This window comes from Danio rerio, chromosome 24 (assembly GCF_049306965.1).
Source record: "Danio rerio strain Tuebingen ecotype United States chromosome 24, GRCz12tu, whole genome shotgun sequence".
In the NCBI taxonomy this organism is placed as follows: Eukaryota; Metazoa; Chordata; class Actinopteri; order Cypriniformes; family Danionidae; genus Danio; species Danio rerio.
The window spans coordinates 45,119,339-45,135,000 of record NC_133199.1 but is presented as its reverse complement, the minus strand read 5'-3'; the positions used below and the strand labels follow the sequence as shown (position 1 = coordinate 45,135,000).

Genomic DNA, 15,662 nt, shown 5'->3' with positions numbered 1-15,662 from the left:
TAAACTGATATTCAGCAACAGAGTGGGTGTGTTTCCTATTTTCAATGAGAATGAAAGAAGGCAGTGATGTTATAGGTTCCGTACTGTTATAAATATGCACACAGTAAAGATGAAGCTCATATAAATATGCAGCACGTTTCCATTTTATTGTTGAGAAAGTGAAACAGCGTAGCCAGGATGATGTGAATGAGGTTATACAGTACAGTGTTCCCTTTAAAGATTCACCCGACGTGTCCTCGGGAGTTTGTTTTCTATATCAAGGACTTAAAAGGAGATGATGCAGGACTGAACTGTGGCTACTTAATATTGAGGAAAAAGCCCCAATCAGAAAGGCGAATGTCTGCAGCTCCGCTTCAGTGCTCAGATGTCTCCACTTTCCCCCATCCACACTGACACAGAGCAGCAGCGTTTTAAAATGAAAATGGCCTCTTCAGCGTCTTCAAAAAGCTCCGTTTTCAGCACTCAAAAACTCTGGCTTAGTGTGGACAGATGGCGTAACCGTAGCAAAACTTATGATTTTAAAATGAAAACGCATAAGTGTAAACGGGGCGTAAAACTCTTCATCTATAATGCTCTTAGTCTATGCGGACATTATCTTCAGCAGGTCAAACACTCTAATGGCTAATGCACAGACGGCTGCTTCTCACTCAAGACTGCTGGACATGCTAATGAAATGTGCATTAGTGGGCGGGGCTTTCCCCCTCTGATGACACGTACAAAGGAAGAATGTCAATTAAAATGTTTGTCAAATTAAAGTGTTTCTGTTTTTATCAAAAAATACAATTAATTCATTAATCTTAACCATTAGAGGCTGGAGATATTTACACACTGCAGACACACAACTGGGTTTAAACCCCTTATAGAAGTGATTTTTCCATAATAGGTGTTCTTTAAAGTCAGATGATAATTATTCAATTCAATTCAATTCAGCTTTATTTGTATAGCGCTTTTACAATGTAGATTGTGTCAAAGCAGCTTCACATAAATGGTCATAGTAACTGGAACAGTGTAGTTCAGTTTTTAGTGTTTAAGTTCAGTTCAGTTTAGCTCAGTTCAGTGTGATTTGAAGTTATTACTGAGAGTCCAAACACTGAAGAGCAAATTCATCGAGCTCAACCGATCCTGAACCATGTGAGCCAGTGGCGACAGCGGAGAGGGAAAAAAAACTTCACCTGATGGGAGTGAAGAAAAAAAACCTTGAGAGAACCAGACTCAGTTGGGCACGACCATTTTAATTTCTCCGCTGGCCGAAAGTCTTGTGCAGAGCTTCAGTCCAGCGGAGGCTGGATACAAATTATGCTTTAGTAATGTGTGTGTTTTGTTGTTTCAGAGCTCATGCTCAGTAATTCTGTGGGCAGTCCAGAGTTCATTCAGGATCTTTTACCAGCTGCGAAGCGAACAGCTCTTCTCTATAATCTGTCGTATCTGTGTTTGGGTGGATTTCCTAAACTGGAGCGTCTGATCAGAGAAAGAGCTCTGGAGACTCAGATGCTGTTTGGATCCTCTGAGGCCGTTCTGCTGAAGGTGAGCCTGAGTTCATCATGACATGTCAAACTGTAAAATGATGACAGAAAGCATGTCACTTAGATAATAAATACATGACTATATATAATTTATTAATGTATTTATTGCCAAACAACAGAGTTGTCTGCAATTTCTAGGTGAGCTCAGACACAAACACATTTACAAATAAAGGCATAAACTCATTTTTACTATAAACACAATTTTCTTTTTTTTAAAGCATTCAGTATTAAATTGTGAGCTCTACTCCCATTCAGTTAATGCAAATACTTCTTGACTAGGCGACGCGGTGGTGCAGTGGGTAGCATGTTCGCCTCACAGCAAGAAGGTTGCTGGTTCGAGCCTCGGCTGGGTCAGTTTGTGGGTTTCCTCCGGGTGCTCCGGTTTCCCCCACAGTCCAAACACATGTGGTATAGGGCAATTGGGTATGGTAAAATTGACCGTAGTATATGAGTGTGTGTGTGTGTGAATGAGTGTGTGTGGATGTTTCCCAATGTTGGTTTGCGGCTGGAAGGGCATCCGCGGTGTATAACATGTGCTGGGCCGCTGTGGCGACCCCTGATTAATAAAGGGACTAAAACAAAAAGAAATTAATAAATAAATGAACTTCTTGACTATAATCAGACAGAAATTGAGTATAAGGATGATGTTGGGCAATGACAGAGCCTTTATGCAAACAGTCAAGTGCTGTAATTATTTTGTCAGTGTCTTTGATGCTGCAAGCATGCTAATGATAGCAAAAAAAAAGGGTAATACTTCAGTTTGTTACAATTCACACTATTTACTATTGACATTACCCTCCTATTTTTAAAATGTTAAGTGTTTATTACCATTTATAAAGTACAATCTTATTTTACATCCTTAACTCTACCCAATACCTAAACCCAACTACTACCTTCGTATTATTATCCAGATAATTTGTGGTTTATTGAACTAATAGCCTAAGTTAATGGTTTGTTAACCACATGATTTGTGGCTTAAATTAAAGTGTTACCCCAAAACCTTGGATTTATATGTAAAATGTTTGAACCATTGGTTTCTGAAATCTCTGGATTAATTTTAAACTTGGATTTAAAGTTGAAATGTGAAACAACACAACCAAGGATTGCATTTAAGTGGGATTTAGAGTGACTCTGGGTAAACTAGTTATAGCTGAGCTAACTTGAAGGATATCCAGCTTATTCAGATCAATCAGAACACAGTATAAACATCAGCTGTGTCTGTTTCTGTTTTCTTATGACAGAAGCAAGATATAACTAAATCAAAATTGACCATAATATAGACCCCTGTGGTACACCAGAGTTAATTATAGAAGAGAGGGGAGATTATCCAATATGCAATAGACACACTGCACATTTGTAATAATAAGAATTATACAAATATATAAGAACAAAACGGTTCCGATTCCCACACTCCCAACCATCTTGGTAATGTTTCAATTAAAATGAAATGTATTAAAGTTGGGGTAGCATAGTTTTGCAGTGGGTAGTGCTGTAGCCTCACATCAAGAAGGTCACTGGTTCGAGCCTCGGCTGGGCCAGTTGGTGTTTCTGTGTGGAGTTTGCATGTTCTCCCCGTGTTGGCGTGGGTTTCTTCTGGGTGCTCCGGTTTACCCCACAGTCCAAACACATGCGCTATAGGGGAATTGATTAACTAAATTGGTTGTAGTGTATGAGTGTGTGTGTGTGTGTGAATGCAGGTGTGTATGTATGTTTCCCAGTACTGGGTTGTGGCTGGAAGGGCATCCGCTGCGTAACACATATGCCAGAATAGTTGGCGATTCATTCCGCTTGTAAGTCGAACTAGAATGAATGAATGAATTAATTAATTAATTAATTAATTAATTAATGAATGAATGAATGAATGAATTAGCAAACGAATGAACGAACAAATTAATGATTGAATGAATGAATGAACGAACAAATGAATGAAGGAATGAATGAATGAATGAACGAATAAGGGAACGAACGAACGAATGAATGAATGAATGAATGAATGAATGAATGCACGAACGAACAAACAAACGAACGAATGAACGAACAAGTGAACTAACGAACGAATGAACGAATGTATCAAATCTATTATTTTTATTCACAACCTAAACAGTACCTTAAAGTACACATGAAATTGAAATTTAGAATGTTTTTTTTTTTGCATTGCTAGTCTTAAAATAAACATTTAAACTCTGCAAGATAATGCTGTTTTCTTTTAGTGTGTCGGCACAAGTGACAACCTGGTCACCTGTCTGTTCCCGATGCTGATGAAAGCTATTGAAAAGAAAAAACCTGTTCTGGCTGTGAAATACCTGGAGAAAGCCAAAGGCTGGATCCAAGGCATCATTGAAGACGTGGATGACATGGTGGCCAGGTGAAAACAATAAAGCAATATTACTTCCTTAATCTATTTGTTTTCTGAAGACATGTCATGTTGTCCAAACCCTTGAGACCTTCGTTTATCTTCATGACACAAATAATCTGAGAGCTCTCTCAACCTCCATAGACAGCAAGGATCCACAGATATTCAAAGTGCAGAAAAATACCAAAAGCATCCTAAAAACGGACACATCCGTGCACCGTGTAGGTGTTGATTTGGTTTTATGTGCGCACAAACATATTCTCGTAGCCGTATAATATTCTGATTGACTTAGAGAGCTTTCAGATATATTTACAGTTTTGTTATGATGACAAACAATAATCTCAACATGTGGGTGAGTAATTAATAACAGAATTTTCATTTTTGGGTGAAATAAGCCTTTAATGTCTTATATCATTGTGAGTTATGCAGCTCTAAAAACTTTAAACATAATAACATCACATTATCGGGAGTGTAAGGTACTGACAGTTTAAAGGGGTGGTCCACTACGATATCATATTTGAAACTTTAGTTGATGTGTAATGTAGCTGTGGGAACATAAACAACATCTCTGAATGTAAGACATTCAAAGTTCAATGTAAAGGGAGACATTGGCTGCGTCCGAAACGGCTTACTTCCATATTATACAGTACGCTAAAATCAGCATGCGAGCCAAGTAGTATATCCGAATTCATAGAGTTTGAAAATCAGTATGCGAGAAGTACCCGGATGACCTACTACCTCCGCCGAGATTCTGAAGTGCGCATCCCATGCATGCTGCGCTATCCCATGATGCCCCGCGAGAGAATTCATGAATGGAAGTGAAGCGATGCAACTGACGCAGATAGGTCACGTGATGATGACAAAATGGCGGATGTACTATATCCGAATTTCATTCATACTGCTCACACTCATACTGTATAGAACGTACTTTTCTAACGGCCGAGTAGTACGCTTAAATTCAAATGCAGCACCTACTGAGTAGTTTGGAGAGTACAAAAAATACATCCAGGCTAGTGAGATCATGGTAACACGCATTCCCCCCCGCGTACACCACGCGCAGCTAAGGGGCGTTGCCTGAGGCACTGTAATGTTACAGCAGAGAAAGCTAAAATGGCATCTAAATGCTGCTGTTTCCACAGAGCTTCTCTGTTTCTGTATTTTGGCTTCCAAAGGACACGACACAAAGACAGAAGTGCTTATAGTTTAATTTAATTATGTTCCAGAGAATTATAATAAAGATATAGCTCTAGCATTTAACAAAGGAGAACTTCCAGAATCTCTCCAGTTCAGTTCTGGATTCGGCTAAAAACTCCTCAGAGAAGGAGCAGCTACAACATGCAGAAGCTGTGGATTGTGAGCCATGACCTGTAATTGTTTTTATTTGTTAAAATTGATCATGAAATGTACAGTGTCTAGCGTTCACGGTATGCTGTAGCAAGGATGTAAACAACAGGAAATGCTGTTTGGCACCGTTACAATTTAGCTACAAATTCATATTTATCCGTCAAACCACTGTAAACAGCAGTGTTGGGCAGTAGCGATGCTACAAGTAGTGACGCTACTAGCTTAACTACATTTCTCAGTAGCGTGGCTGTAGCGTCGCTACTTTCTACATCAAAAAGCTTTTGAGTAGCGAAGCTATTTTATTAGTCAAGTTGCGCAGTAGTGTCCACACAAGCTACATTTACCGATCGCGGATCAATAAGCGACAGCACCGACATTCACAGAGCTGCGAGCCCGGCGTTTAGTGATGAAAGTAAATCCATATGACAGCGAGGATGAGGATTTCTTCTTCTTCCTGTTTTACGGTGGTCGACAACAAACTTTTTGGTGCCTTACTGCCACCTCTGGTCGGTGACGTCGCCAACCAAATTAGGCTAATATGAGAAACTTGCTTGATGTAAAGATGACTGAGGGAGAGGAGTTATTTCTGAACTGAAGTAGGATTCCTCGTGACTATACCTCGAGAAGTACATGTTAAGATGCAATAACTTAATTTCTGATGCTGTGCTCAAAAAATACTTTAGTAATTTATAGTAAGTACTTCTATAAATTACTGCATTATGTAGTGTAATTTATTAATAAAGAGTTGTAAAAATATATATATATACACTATGCATAATGCTTATGTCAAAATATTTCCCTTTTCTTTAAATGACTACAGTATTTTAAATGTGTAACACCTGCTTTTATTGGATTTTTTGTTTGTGCTGTTATACTATAATGTGTTTCTGTTTAGTACAGCATATTATCTACAGTAAATAACTGAACTGAACTATTCTGCCTCATATGTTCATTGACAGTTTTATTGATCACTAAGATATGGTTGACCTGGATTTAAGTTGCTTCGATTAAAAAATGAAAATGGTAAAAATACCTTAACTGTAGCTAAGCTACTTTTGCCAAGTAGCTTTTAGCTTAGCTTGCTACATTTCCCAGAGGGTAGCTTTAGTGTAGTTAAGCTATATTTTAAGTAGAGTAGCTAATAGCTTAGCTCACTACATTTTTCAAGTAGCTTGCCCAACACTGGTAAACAGTTACAATCTTCAGCAGCGCTGCAATGTCTCTCTATGTGGACACTTTCCCTGCATTCTACATCTAAAATAATGAACTCGCAAAAGACCTGTGAACGTTTCATATTACTTACACATGCATATTCCGAATATATGTGAAAGACGTCTTGTAACGCATTGAGTTAGGTAAAAAAATACAGGAGAACTTGCCAAACTCGTGTTGAAGCAGAAAAATCAATCAAAGCTCACACGGGTCACATCCCACATCTTGTGCTTTATTCTTCTGTTAACAGCGTCACTGTATATTACAGAACAATAACTTAATCCGAGCATCAGAAATAAATAAATAAATAAATAAACATCAGTCCCGTACACATGTGCTTCTCGGATTACATGCGTCTACAGACAGTTCACACACACACACACACACACACACACACACACACACACACACACACACACACACACACACATAAAATGGCGGTTCTCTCTTAAACCCTTCTTAACACCCAATTTTCAGCAGTTACAGACTCTTGTCAGATGTTATTTTAGAGAGCAGGCATAAGGTTCATCCTTTTCAGTTTCTGTCTGATTAAGGCTCAAACAGATACTGCTAACAGCTGCTCTGGCTGACACTATTTACACAGCTGAGGCAAAGCTCGTGCTTGCGGAGGCGTGACACTGGTGACGTGGAGCCAATGCGTGAATCACAGCACGTAATGCTAGCTGACCAATCAGAGCCTCTTAAGGGCGGGCCATTTAGAGGAACTAGGAAATAGGACAGTTGTTTTCATATTAGCTGAGTAGTTGTATATAATCAAAGTAAGATTTATGAAAAAATTATTTAATTTTGTACAAGTGAAGCATGAGCACACATTGCTTTGCATCTTATAAACACAACCAAGCCTTATAGTTCCCTCTGGACCACCCCTTTAATGTATAGGCAGCAATGTTGCTAAGCATGTCCAATTCTCCCAGATCACCAAATGTGTCTAAAAGTGCTGTATAGCTGAACGCTTTCACTACACTGTAAAAAATGATCTGCTAATGAACAGTTTCTGTATTTTGTGTGAAATGATAACAGTATTGCTTTCAAAAACGTGCACTTTTAAACCCTTTTTCTAAATGTTTGTGATTTCTGGCCTCTTAAACAGTGTTTCAACAGTGTAAAACAGTGTAAAATTACCCCAAATCTTAGCAATGTTCATGTTTCAATCTGTTCAATGTATTCGGTTAATTATCTGAATGCACCGTTTTACTCAGATATGATCAACAAAACCGCAGTGTGGCGTCGTGCACCAGTGATGTGTTTCAAGAGCAGAAGGAGACTGAAGTAAAACGAGAGAAATACTCGGAGGAGATGAAGTGTCTGCAAGAAGCAGTGGCCAAGTGTGATGAAGATCTGAAAAAGAATACTGAATCTATAAAAGAGATAGAGCAAGTAATGGATGGAAAAGACTGTGAACTGCAGAATCATATCAAAAAAGTTTTACAGAACAGCCGTGGTATGACTATCCTGGCCGTCTTGGTGCCATTTGTTGGCCCCCTGGTTAAATCCATTTATGACACGGCGACTGAACCTGGTGATGTTGCTAAAACTCACTCTCTCCAAGCTGATCTGTCCCGTCTCTCCACTGAAAAGATCAGTCTGCAAAACAAAGAGTGGAAGATCCAAATCAAACAGACTGATCTGCAGCTGCAGCTCGCCAGTTGCAAAATGGAGTTGGGTGAGAGGTTTTCCCTTGATCTTTTGTTGAAGAATACGCATTCAGCATACACAGTGCTGTTTTCATATCATCATAAGTTCTTCAAATCAGGTCCACAATGCACATATAGTATGCAAATTACATACTGTGCGATAGAGATGCGCGGATCAGCTTAAATGACACCCCATTCCGCGGCTTCGTACTAATCATCCACCCGCCACCCACATATAGTTTTAATATTAATAATTTAATTCTGTTTTAGGCATGATAGGTCACCGTCAGGGCTGGAGCAAACTGAACTGGAGCTCTAGGCAAAGGATGATCATGCCACCCTCTCACCGAAAGCGGAAACGAGAGAAGGGGGTGTGATTTTGCGCATAACATCGAGGACCGGGGCGGTGGGGGGATTGTCACAGATGAAAGAGAGGACAGGGGGGGTGTCACGGACTCCGCCCTCTCTATTCTGCCGCCTGAGTCGCCTCTAGTATGGACGCACCCACTCTGGTCACCGTGGATATTAACAGCAGATTCAGTGAGCTTTAATCTGCACATCTCTGAAAGTAAAATAATAAGTTAATCGTAAACGTTTTTAAATGAACATTTATTTATAAAAACAAAAGTTTGTCTTCAGACAACATTTTCTTAGATATAGATACAGAAAGTAAAAATTATACATTTTAGCTTTTAAAGATACAGGAACAAGATAACAAAAAGGGTGCCACTTCAGTCTAAACGGCAGCTGTTATGTTTACTTGGCCTTTTCCTTGGCACTGTGCAGAAACAGAACAGCATCTACTGTGTCTCGATTTGGGTGATTTCGCCTCGCCTCCAAAACGCGGCCAGCTGCACTGAATGACCGTTCGCTTTCACCGCTTGTTGTAGGAATAAACAAGATTTTCCTCGCAAGGCGCTGCAGCCGTGAAAATAAGCGATCTTGTTTCTCCCAGAATGATAGCAGATTTTCCTCTGATGACTCCTGTAACTGAAACTTTGTACAGTAGGCTACTCTTCATCCATTATTTTAATCGTCTTATCTTCCCATTCTGCAAAGCCCACTCTCTGCTTTTTTCGCTGGTCCACTGCCATGTCCCGCTACATCCACCCGCAACCCACCCACAATTAATCATAATGTATTTTTTTATTACCCGGCCCGCCCGACCCGCGGATTATCCACAGCGCCCGCGGATATAACCACCATCCGCGCATCACTAGTTTGTTCACTTAAGTGATGTTTAACAAATTAAGGACATTTTTACAGTATTTCCGCTAATATTTTTTTCTTCTGGAGAAAGCTTTATTTGTTTTATTTTAAACATTTTTTAAACCATAGTCTCCAGAACAAACCACTGTTATACAATAACTTGCCTAATTACACTAACTTTACCCTAATGAACCTAGTTAAGCCTAGTTAAGCTGAATACTAGTGTCTTGAAGAATATCTAGTCTAATATTATTTACTGTCATCATGACAAAGAGAAAATAAATCAGTTATTAGAGATGAGTTATTAAAACTATTATGATTAGAAATGTGCTGAGAAAATCTTCTCTTTGTTAAACAGAAATTGGGGGGGGGGGTCTTAAATAATTACAATTTAATAGGAGGGATAATAATATTGATTTCAACTGTATATGACGTAAAAGTATATTTTTGGATTTCACATGTATGAAATATGTCATATGCAACATTCATTCATTTTCTTTTCGGCTTAGTCTCTTTATTAATCTGGGGTCGCCACAGCGGAATGAACCGCCAACTTATCCAGCATATGTTTTACACAGTGGATACCCTTCCAGCTGCAACCCAGTACTAGGAAATACACACATACACACTCATTTACACTCGTACACTACAAACAATTTAGTTGATCAATTCCCATATAGCGCATGTGTTTAGACTGTGGGGGAGCACCCGGAGGAAACCCACGCCAACACAGGGAGAACATGCAAACTCCACACAGAAACACCAACTGACTCAGCCGGAACTCCAACCAGCGACCTTCTTACTGTAAGGTCACAGCCCAACCTACTGCGCCACGGCGCTGCCCAATATGCAAAAAGTATTTCAAAATATAGCAAAAAATTGCCATTCATTACAAATATGTACATAAATAAATATGTAATTACAATATGTAAATATATAATTTGCATATAATTCCATGTATCCTGATTTTTTTTTGTGTTTGCTGTTTGTCCAGGTGTGATTCCTGACCCTGACCAACTGAAAGAGGTCCAGAAGTGTCTTTCTCAAATCCAGCAAATTCTGCGTCAGCTTAAAACATTTTGGGAAAAAGTGGCATCTCTGCTGGACACGCTGAAAGAGAGGACTTTTGTTGATGAAGATCTTGTTGATGACCTGGAGGACATGAAGGAAGAGTTCTTGGAGTCAATTATAACTGCCAAAAAGGTCAGTTAAAGCTGTTTACGTTTTGATTATTATTAAATACATTTGATCATCAATGTGTTCATGACCGTTTAACCTCTTCAAGGTAAGATGAGGGTGACGTATGTCAAGTGGTAAGGTACGGTTCGGTTTGGTACGCTTTTATGGCCGTTTCCACTGTCAAAAAGCGTACCGAACAAAACCGTACCGTACCACTTTTCGGCACCCTTTTGAAAGGGTCCCACATGGGAGAAAAGGTACCAAAAGGTGGAGCTACATGTGCAGCTGAACGCTGATTGGTTACAGAGATACGTCACGAGCTCGTGGAGCTACACAGAACGTAAACAAAGGAACCGCCATTTTTTTTTAAATACAAAGCCGAGAGATTGCATGGAAATATTACATCCATTTATTAAGTAGACATGGATGGCCCGGGCTCGAACAAACCTTGACGTCGTCTCGGTGAACAGAGACAAAGCCAAGAAGAGAAATCTGCCATGTGCTTTTGTTGCTTTATGAGCCCGTCTAAAAGTGTGAGCGGTATTCGCTTTCTTTCGAGAGCTCGCGAACGCGTGTATATTTGATAAAACAAACTTCTTGAACTCATGATAATAATGTGTGTGTGATTATTGAAGTGTCTCCGTCATCTGATCCATTCAGAAAGAAAAGGACAAGCGCGAGAGTGAAGCGGGAGTGAAACACGGAAAAAAAAGAGAAGCCGTCAAAACACAGGAGCAAAAGAGTTTTAGCAACCTAAATCATGAACACACTGCCATGTTTATCTTCGCCTTTTGGACTATTATGAACTGGGAATGACAGAGTTACTCTCTAACAGAGGCTACATGTGCTGCTGAAGATTACAGACACAGAGGAGAGGTTTGCTCTGACTGTGGGCTCTATTGCGTGTGTTTTTGAACTCAAATAAGTACTAAATGTCTGCTGTGTAGTTTATCTGTAATTAATAATGTATCCGAGACTGTGAGAGGCTGTATGTGTTCATATATGTTGCATTTATATATTTATTTTATATAATTACAGACGTTACAGTAGGCTATTTCTCACTGTCGTTGATCTGCAGTTATAATCAACTCATGTTCATAATAATGAACATTTATAAACAAGTATTTATGTGTGTAAAGCATCTGTTTTGTGTGAAGTGCTGCTCATTATGATATGTGAACGACCCGTACAGCTTTACTGTAGACATTTATTCGAGCGAGCATGACGTCGACTTAAACTTTGTCAAACATCACACCCACCAAAAGGATACCCTTTGTGGTGGAAACGCAAGCCTGGTAAAGGTGACCCATACCGACCCGAACCGTACCATACTGTACCAGTCAGTGGAAACGAGGCATTAAGTATGTGTATCAGATGTCTGAGTACAGGGGTGGACATTACTTTTTTGGTCCAGTTCTCAAAGGAGTACCTGGAGCAGGACCAGAATAAGAACACAAACTGGGCCCTGGGGCTATAGCAAACCCAAGGGCCCCATTTATTTTACTGCTTCACAAAGTAACAGTTTTAGCTATTATTAAATATTACTACTGTTATTATTATTTTGCTAATTCATGTTATTATCTAATTACCACCATTCAATTTTCATAACCTATTCATGTGGGTTTTCAGATTTTTGCACTGTGATCTTACAACTATCAACTCATCTATCAACTTTCAAAACAAGCTGTTTTATTACAATACATAGTGACAGTAAATGTATCTTTTTGTTTTTACTTTTTCAGTACTGGAAAATATTTGGCTGCAGCTGTCAGAGAGTTCAGGCCATCTTCATGATTCAGTCCAAAGATGCATATAAATTCCTGGAGATCAATCCGTCTTCACTCTCACCACAAGAAAGGGCTAAGAAGTCCAATTCTATCATGGAGGAGCTGAATAAAATCAGCCCTCAGTGTTCATCCACTGCTGCCATCACTGAGTGACACCTTTGAGGCATGCTGTGTACTTTGAAATGCTCGTTGTAATGCACTCTTTAAATGAAGGATCTAACATGAGGTTTTTAAAGCAATGCCAAAGAAGAAGATTCCTAAAAGAATGGTTCTTTAAAAAATACATTTTTGTTAATGCAAAGAACATTTTGATAATCTAACAATCTTGACCAGGCCCGGATTGGCTAATCGGGAGGACCGGGAGAATTCCCGGTGGGCCGGTCCGTTTTTTGGCCGCGAGGGCCGGTGTCCCTAGCTCCAGAATCTGTTGCTCTCAGCAGTCACACTTTTTAAATTTATATATTTACTTGACCACAGCCTTTTTATTCATTATTTTATCGCAACTCTTCTTTTTTTTAATCTATTTTAATGATGATGAAACTTAGTTGTGTCTCCTTACTCCATACAGCTGTTGTGGTCCAGTGGTTAGCACGTTAGGTTAAGACTCTGCGGGCCCGGGTTTGATCCTCGTAAGATTAATGTAATGTTTTCATTTTTATTGTTAAGACATATAATACTGTAAGGGTTGTTGGACATTTGAAGTTCTAAAGCAGCTGTTTTCTCAAAAAAAGACGTGATAGTGTCATTAGAAACTGAATTGGAAATGACCTTATTTTAATATACAGTAGTCAGTCGTGAACTGAGGTGGGCCGGTCTGAAGCTTGAAACTCCAAGGCTGAAAAGGAGTCCCACTCCGGCCCTGATCTTGACACCTTAAACAACAATATCTATGGATGCTTTTTAATATTAATTCCAATAAAAAATCTTCCATTTTAAGAGTGTGTACTAAAGCATGCAGCTTTCCTTGCCAATTATACTGCTTTACGATCTTTACATCTATTCTCATACAGATTTATTTTCAATTCCACAAAAATGTTATGTTGTGAGTTGATGTTATGGATAATATTATTTCTAGTTCTCAATTGTAGCCTGCTCACTTTTGAGTTTCATAATGATGTACCATGTAAGATCCTATGATCATACAGTAAAGATATTTCACTGCAGCCTAATCACTCAAACATTGTGTTTCAGTTTACATTTTCTGGAACCATTTGGTTCTATCCGCACAAAAACGCTTGCATCTAATATTATGAATTTTCTGATCACAACAAGAGGATGTTCAATACGGGTTTAAACACGCTCTATAGAGTTTTAAACTCATCCACATGAAAAACCCTACAGTAAACACTGCAGTGTTTTCTAACCATGCTGTGGTGAAGTAATTTAATTAATCTGCTGTGGTGATTATACAGTTTCTATGGTAACACAAGATCTACAGTAATTGATCTGTTGTGGTGATTCTACAGATTCTATGGATTCTAAAATTTGTCAGTTCACTAAAGTTAATACTACAGTATTGCTGCAGCATTCATTAACAAATAGATGTACTATAAAATACATAGAAAAGAATTAAACCTGTTTTAAATTCAATTTTAAAATAAATTTTTTCATGTTTATTTATTTAAATTTTTTTGTATTTCATTTATTTTATTTTATTGTTATGGTCTTTTGCAGGGCAGATGAAATAATGAATAAATAAATAAATAAAGGCAAAAGGATTTCATGCACAATGGTTATAATATTATTAACAATAATAATAATAATAATAATAATTATAACAATCGGCAGCGTGGAGGCGTAGGGGGTAGCGCTGTCGCCTTACAGCAAGAAGGTCACTGGTTCGAGTCCCGGCTGGGTCAGTTGGCGTTTCTGTGTGGAGTTTGCATGTTCTCCCTTCGTTTGTGTGAGTTTGCTCAGGGTGCTCCAAAAGAGTTTAAACACATGCGCTATAGGGGAACTGGGTAAACTAAATTGTCCATAGTGCATGTGTGTGAATGGCAGTGTATGGGTGTTTCCCAGTAATGGGTTGCAGCTGGAAACATATGCTGGATAAGTTGGCGATTCATTCCACTGGTGACCCCAGCTTAATAAAGGGACTAAGCTGAAAAGAGAATGAATGAATGAATGAATGAATGAATGAAGGAATGAATGAATGAATAAGAACAAGGTTTTACACAAAGGAATAAAACAGAACTATCAATAGAATTATTACTAGTAATCAATAGGAGAAATAAAAAAACTATTATCAGAAACACATGGGATGGTTATAATCAGTTAGTGCAGGGCTTTTTGAATATGAAAAATTAAAAGCTTGATTGTTGGTCCACGAGGAGTTTAAACAGCAATAAGAATTTATATTTAACATATCACTTAAAATGTAGACCTACTTCAGAGAATAGTGCTGGATCATTCTTGAAACTTTTTAACTATTAAAAAAATTAACTAGTTCATGTTTACATTTCGAAAACTATAATTCCTTACGCATACAGTACATTTCTATTTTAGAAATCTGCGATAGTCATGTACATAAACGAATAAAAAAAATAACAATCATAAAAAAAGTTAATAAAATGTGAACTTCAAAAAAAATCTATAGCAATTTACATTTACATTTAGTCATTTAGCAGATGCTTTTATCCAAAGCGACTTACAAATGAGGACAATGAAGCAATTTACACAACTATAAGAGCAACAATGAATAAGTGCTGTAGGCAAGTTTCAGGTCTGTAAAGTCTAAGAAGGAAAGCGTTAGTCATTTTCTTTTTTTTTGTTTTTTTGAGTACAGTTAGTGGTATATCCAGAGAGGCAATTGCAGATTAGGAAGTGTAGTGGAGACTAAATAATTGAGTTTTTAGTCTATTCTTGAAGACAGCGAGTGACTCTGCCGCTCTGATGCAGTTAGGGAGTTCATTCCATCAACTGGGCAGATTGAATGCGAGAGTTCGGGAAAGTGATTTCTTCCCTCTTTGGGATGGAAACACGAGGCGACGTTCATTCACAGAACGCAAGTTTCTGGAGGACACATACATCTGCAGAAGTGAGAGCAGATAAGAAGGAGCAAAGCCAGAAGTCGTTTTGTAGGCAAACATCAGAGCTTTGAATTTGATGCGAGCAGCAACTGGCAGCCAGTGCAAACGGATGAGCAGCGGAGTGACATGTGCTCTTTTAGCTTCATTAAAGATCACTCATGCTGCTGCGTTCTGGAGCAGCTGAAGAGGTTTGATAGAGTTAGCTGGAAGCCCGGCTAGTAAAAAAAGTAAAATTTATAATAAATATCATCGTAAAGTGCATTTACGTATATTATTTACAGCTCTTTGTTAATGAATGCTCCAGCATACGAACTATAGTGAACTGATAAACTGTAATACTGTAGTTAACTTAAAATTTTACTGAAGTAAAC

General features: G+C 38.5%; 1 protein-coding gene across 1 annotated transcript in view; it reads left to right on the top strand.

Moving 5' to 3' along the window:
* The window catches only part of LOC141380782 (uncharacterized), an 18,982-nt gene extending 5,098 nt beyond the window's left edge, over positions 1-13,884 (top strand). Inside the window, exons 3-7 of the mRNA XM_073941246.1 lie at positions 1,331-1,524; positions 3,734-3,888; positions 7,653-8,116; positions 10,291-10,499; positions 12,218-13,884. Of these exons, the coding sequence (XP_073797347.1) occupies positions 1,331-1,524; positions 3,734-3,888; positions 7,653-8,116; positions 10,291-10,499; positions 12,218-12,415 (1,220 nt within the window). The 3' untranslated portion in view covers positions 12,416-13,884. The remainder of the gene's footprint in view (positions 1-1,330; positions 1,525-3,733; positions 3,889-7,652; positions 8,117-10,290; positions 10,500-12,217) is intronic.
* The last annotated feature ends 1,778 nt before the right edge of the window (positions 13,885-15,662 follow it).